The sequence below is a fragment of the Pangasianodon hypophthalmus genome, chromosome 6 (assembly GCF_027358585.1).
Source record: "Pangasianodon hypophthalmus isolate fPanHyp1 chromosome 6, fPanHyp1.pri, whole genome shotgun sequence".
NCBI classification, from domain to species: domain Eukaryota; kingdom Metazoa; phylum Chordata; class Actinopteri; order Siluriformes; family Pangasiidae; genus Pangasianodon; species Pangasianodon hypophthalmus.
This window is the reverse complement of record NC_069715.1, coordinates 24,022,476-24,028,475: the sequence shown is the minus strand read 5'-3', so window position 1 is coordinate 24,028,475 and position 6,000 is coordinate 24,022,476. Positions and strand designations below refer to the sequence as shown.

The following is a 6,000-nucleotide window of genomic DNA, read 5'->3' as shown; positions in this document are numbered from 1 at the left end:
GCCAAAAGTGAGATGGTCTTTATGACATTTTATCGAGGTCAGAAGCATGATGTGCTACATTAGAAACCTTTTAAGTAAAGGATTAGGACAAAGGCATCCCCTCCACTGGAGTTCATATACTTGTTTGTTTCCCTTAGTCCCATTAATGCACTGAACTAGCTAACTAGTCCAAAATATGTTAGTATATTAATTTAGCTACCAGTTTTTGTCCTTGTCAGGTTTCTGGGCAACCAAAACATAGCAATGGGCAGCACATTGGAGCTTCAAATTTTTTTTCCCCCATTTTCTCCACCTGCCAATTCCCACCCACTAGCCAGCTCTCCCGTATTTCACAACAGCTACCAACCAGGGAGGGTGAAAGCTGACGTTTGCTTCATCTGAGACACGTGAAACCAGCTAACCACATATACTGCTTGGAGGAAAGTGCTTTCTGCCCTCTTCCGCATACACGAGCTCACAGACGCCCATAATTGGCTACAGACTATAGGGCGAGCACTTTTCAATTGCACCACTCACATTCATTTATCATGTGAACTTTTTGTCAAACAACAAAGATCATTTTGGTGTAAACTTTCAGGAGACATGTACTCTCAATTTTGGTTGGTGACTAGAACAACAACATTAAATCTTTAACATTTAAATGTGATTTTCTTTCTTGCTTTTGACATTTGCAATTCTGGCATTTTTTTTCTGAAGCCATTTAAACACAGCTACATAGATGCATGAACACACACATGCATGGAATACTGCATTTTCTGGACATTATTGCTCTAGACTATAAAACACACCACCCTTTTAATTTACCTGCATGGGGAAAATACCAGATATTGAACTTTACTTTTATTTCACTGTATGGTGCATTAATGATTTTTTTTTTGTTTTTATTGGCTCTAAATCTGTCTCCAATGCTGTAGTCTAGTTCAGTTTTTGTCCTATTCGTGATATATTGTTTTCTGAGTATTCTGGAAACTATGTGTTGAAATCCGTCCTTACAAAGGACATGTTTCATAGCAGTACTTAATGTTTACAGCATTTAATTGACTTTATAAGGAGCTTTTGTTTGTATAGGCATTCTTGCTATGATGATGCTGCAGTATTTTTAATGTTATGTTAGCTCCAAAGTAAAGAGGTTGTGCCTTCCTATAACTGCTGGAGTAGCACAGTTGCTGTTAAAACACCAACACACAGACATAGAACAATTAGGCTAAGGCATAAATTATGTGTTTCAGGATGTGTTGTGCCTGATATGCTTATTTAATAGTAGTGTTGAGGTGCCGTGTTCGCAGCGAGCAATGAGCTGAAGCTCCAACACTGGCTCAGTCTCCTGAGAGTAACCTGACTCTACACAGAGGGAGAAGAGAGCAGAGGTGCTGATCCAGGAGAGAGTGTGTGTTGAATGGATTTAGGTCGTCCCATGATAAATGACTCCATGACATTGACCTTATCTATGTGAACTCTCAGGAATGTTGCAGCCCTCTAATGGTCATCAGTGAAAATCACACAAGGTTAAGGAAACTCACTGGCTCAGTCAAGCCATGTTTGGTGTATGAATTTTGCTTCTCAAGGCTTGTAATAAAGCTACAAGGCTAACCAAGCTCATGACGTAATTTATCAGCAGGCTGAAATCTTCACAGATTTGTCTCAAACTGCATTACCTGTATAATTTTGGCATTGTATGACTCAATGATATCATTATTGTCTGGGAAAAAAACTTGTAATGGTAGCCATTTTGTTTCTCATTTCATTTTCTTTCTTGTTTGTGTGTGGCAGCCTGGGAGCACAAATGTTCTCTGTCTCCTCCTACAACTACTATACACTTCTGAAAACTAAAGGCTTTCCTGAACTGGAATTGGAACATCAGTTGCACAGATCTCAATCACAAGTAAAGTTCTAGCATTTTAAATTCTGTTCACCCCCAAAAGTTAGGAAAAAAAAGGAGAATATTACATTTAAAGATTTTGCCTACCTCTGCATTTATAACCTAATCTATTTATGGGAAAAAAACATTATTTACAACTTTTAAAGAATTCCCAGGTTACAATGGGAAAGTTTGCCAAGGCATGGTAAGGACGCATTTCCACATCATTTGAGTAAAATATCATTTTTTTTAAAATAGAGGTCAAAATGTATTTCTGACTGGAAAACTCGTCATTTTTCGTCATTTTGGTTGTTCTTAGCCAAATTGAATTCAGCCACAGCAACACCTGATGGGTTTTCCCAGACCGTCACACACATGCAAATAACTTAATGCAGTTTGAGATGAGTGTGTGATTATCTAGGTATGCCGTTTGAACCTTGATAAACTAAAAGCTTTAAGATTTCCTTACATGTTGAGCTGTTTTATTTTTTCATGAATTAATATTAAAGCAGATATAAAATATCAAACACTGCATTTGTGCTGAAAGGAAAGTTGTGTATATTTTATTTTGGGCTGAAGTACACCTTTAACGTGTATTGGGCTGATGGAGTAAACTTTATTGTTTTTACGAGTCCTTAGCAAATGATGCTATACCCCATCCACCCAGTCCAGACCTTAGAGATAGGGGGCACAGAGGACTTCTGTAGTATTGGAGAGAGAGGTTTTTTGGAACAGGTGCTAACTCATTTCTGGATTTGGCCCAGGATGTCTGGTCTGCTTCGCCCTTGACCACAGTAAGAGGTGGAGGGAGGGAGGAGGCCATCTGCTGATAGGTTTAAAGGATTATGGGTAATCACAACCACGAACATGCAGCAATTCTCTTGCATCTCAGCAAACGGCTATGTTCCCTTTCACTTGGCCTTTCTTCACTCCCTCCTTCACCGTGATAGTGTAGAAGCTGAGCATCAGCATTTCCGTAGGAAAGATGTTGGGTTGGGTCGGATCACTTTTTCACAAAGGCTGGCGGGAGCGGGATCGCCACATCCATACCACAGGTTGCCGGAAAACAGGAAAGCAGGTGTGTGACTGTGTGTGTGTGTGTGTGTGTGTTGCTTGTGACTCCTGACACCTGAGAATACATGGACAGTTGATGTATTCTGTTGAACATACTGAATGTTTTTTGTACAGAAAGAAATTAATGTTGTAATTATTGACGCGTGTTAAGAGACACGTCACAATGTGTCTCAGTATTCACATACAAATGTCTCTCAGCGTGCATATGGTAAAATAACTGCACATATTTTACAGCAAAAAGTAGCAAGCCCTTTGAATAAAATGTAATATGATGCTATACCATCAGCCATTTAGTGTATTTCAGTCCCCAAGCAGGAGCTTTCAGATGTTTTAATTTTTAGTGCTGGTGCTGCTATGAAAGGTATCTCGGGCTTGTGTAAACTACACTGTACCATGCTTTTACTATATGAGTGAAACTATTAGTGTTTAAGGTTTGGCTTCTTTTAATTCCTCTCTCTTTGCCGCCACCATTCAAACAGATCACTTGTGTTTCTATTGGTCCCGTTAACGTGAACTCAGTGTGAAATGACAGAAAACCTTTCTTCTGCATTTGGTCTGACTGTGCATTTGCTCTGTTCGGCTTGTTGTTATCTAAGCAGACGTATGCATTGCAAGTGAAATCCTTCAGTCTGTTTTGTGTTCTTTAGAACTGTGTTCTTTTCAACAGTGTTGTGCATGGAAACAGCTTTGCGCACAGTGCTATGTGGTGCAGTATCATCAGCGCTGCTGCCCCAGTGGCTTCACTGTGGTATTACCTTCTACACAGGAATAGAGGCTTGTGCAATTTTTCATAATCTACATTATCATTTATTTATATTACTCGTTGCAGCGCTAGTGTACATATAACATTCATCTTTCAAAACTCTACTTTAAGCAAACCTTTTTTTCTTGTTATTCTTTTGGAGCCAGTAGAAGCTGGTTTAAGCAAACAGAAACAATGTTATTCCAAACATCTCTTCTTGTTAAACCTGACAGGAAAATGGTGTCACTGTGTGCCAGGATGATGCAGTTGCTTTTATTATTAGCACTGTGACTGCTCCTGTTGGTGGAAAATGAACTAGAAATGCTTATCTTGGTTCCTGTTTGGGATGGTTCTTGTTTTTTGAATGTGCCCTGAGAACATACCCCAAGTGATACTGTGGAATGTAAATGAGCTAGAGCAGGGGTCTTCAGTCTTATCAGCAAAGGGCTTGTGTGACTGCAGATTTACATTCCTTCCAAGCAGGAGCCCCACCTAATTCCACCAGTTTATTGAACTGATTTTGGTCTTCAGAGAAATATTAGGTGCTTCTGCTCTTTGTGTGGAAAGAAAACTGGCAGCTACACCAGCTCTTAGTGCATAGGACCCCTTGGAGTCCCCCTGGTTTAGGGTATGATAATGTCACAGTGTGACTTCCACAGCATCGTAACGATCCTGGAAAATCTGTCCTGTCAGTTGGATTGAGAGCAAAGGCAGTAGAGCCTCAGGCTCTTCCTGTTTGTGCTATAAAGCTGCAAATGAGCTGTGTGTGTGTGTCTGCGTGTGTGCATGCATGTGTCTGCGTGTGTGTCCTTGTGTGCATGCCTGTGTCCACATGTGTCCGTGTGTGCATGAATGTGTCTGTGTGTGCGCGTCCATGTGTTTGTGACCATGTGTGTGCATGTTTGCGTGCGTGTCCGTGTGTGTGTGTGTCCAAGTGTGGAAGGCATACATACCTTTGATTATACTCTATCATGTTTTTTTTTTCATCCACATGAATTTTAAGTGTGTATGTAAAAGCTGTGATCAGTTACCTGGTTAATCAGAACCGTAACGCCTTGGAATCTGAAATATTCTATGTAGCATGGAATCATGGGAAACGTAGTCACCTGCAGAACAGGTTTTATGCTCCGTTTCATATAAAGCTTGAACCAAGCACTGGGCAGCTCAGTGATTATCTCTGTCTCTCTCTCTTCAACCCCCCCCTTAGCGGTACGCTCTGCTTGGCCCGGCGGTCATGTTTGGCACAAGGAAGACGTGGGACCTCGGCCACACCCCCTGCCTGCAGGAGCTCTGGAACAAAGACCTCTCATTGGACGGTGAGTGCGCTCACGTGGTTTCGCTCAAACCAGTGTGCCGACATTTTTCGGATGACAAGAACGTGTGTGTGAATGAAAGTGAGCGAGGGTAGGTGTGTGTGTGTGTGGTTGGCTAGCTCAGTCAGAGAGGAGAGGAAAGGAGAGAAGTGGAGGACAAGAATGCGACAGAAGGAAAGGATATCAGGCTGAATGAGGAAGAAAGTGTTTACACTTATTCGAGGTAAAGCTCTTTCTCTTTAGAGATTGAAGGATATTTGTTAAAATGCTGTGGTGTGTTTGTGTGTTCATTCATTTTTATCCTGCAAAGCTGCTGATGTTGACAATGGTACATAAGAGCTATAGATAAGAGTCGGTTATATGAAATACCAAAATATTTAACCCACAGCGTCATTATCCTGGATAATTCCGAGCTGTCATGTCCCAGTTTTTGATTCAGAAAGTGGCGTCTTAGCTAACATTCTTGACAGGTGAGCAGCTGAAGGACACACTGTTCCTCTAAGACCACTGACTTGTAAGGTACCAAAATTAATGCAAGTATCACATATAACCTTCACAGAGGAGTCAATCCCTAAAGAATCGAGTTCTGAGAAATGGTATTCCAGCTGCATAAACACTCTACCATCAATGTGAGCTCAGCATATTGTATTAAATTGTATTAAATTGCAGATATCATAAACCATAATTACGACATTATCACAATGGGAGAGCTCCCACTGGCACATGCCTTGTGAGAACATGATGACATGACACAGGGCCGTGTTTGCTGCATATAAAAAAAGATTCCATATAAACAGTTCACGCTTGTAGTTTGGAGAGCTCAGAGGTCATGACCTGTGTCATGTATAGCCGTATAGTCGTTTTATCTTTTTTCTATCTTCCAACACATCTAAGGGGTATGATAATATTTCTAAAAATGTCATCCTGCATTTCCATTGTTTGTAGACCTAACTTCTTCATGCCAGCCTGGAAAATCATTAGCTTTACTCATTAAGCCAGTTCTAGACTCCGCA

At 40.8% G+C, this 6,000-nt stretch overlaps 1 protein-coding gene across 6 annotated transcripts in view; it reads left to right on the top strand.

Annotated features, from left to right (window-relative positions):
* The window catches only part of kifc3 (kinesin family member C3), a 49,141-nt gene that overhangs the window by 19,254 nt on the left and 23,887 nt on the right, over positions 1–6,000 (top strand). For 4 of the 6 annotated variants that reach the window (XM_026913627.3, XM_026913623.3, XM_026913625.3 and 1 more), the window contains exon 2: positions 4,882–4,990. In XM_026913627.3, coding sequence (XP_026769428.1) covers positions 4,909–4,990 — 82 coding nt within the window. In that variant the 5' untranslated portion in view covers positions 4,882–4,908. Of the gene's footprint in view, positions 1–2,301; positions 2,937–4,881; positions 4,991–5,051; positions 5,211–6,000 lie in introns of those variants that run through there. The other 2 variants (XM_026913626.3, XM_026913628.3) reach the window with 2 other exon arrangements.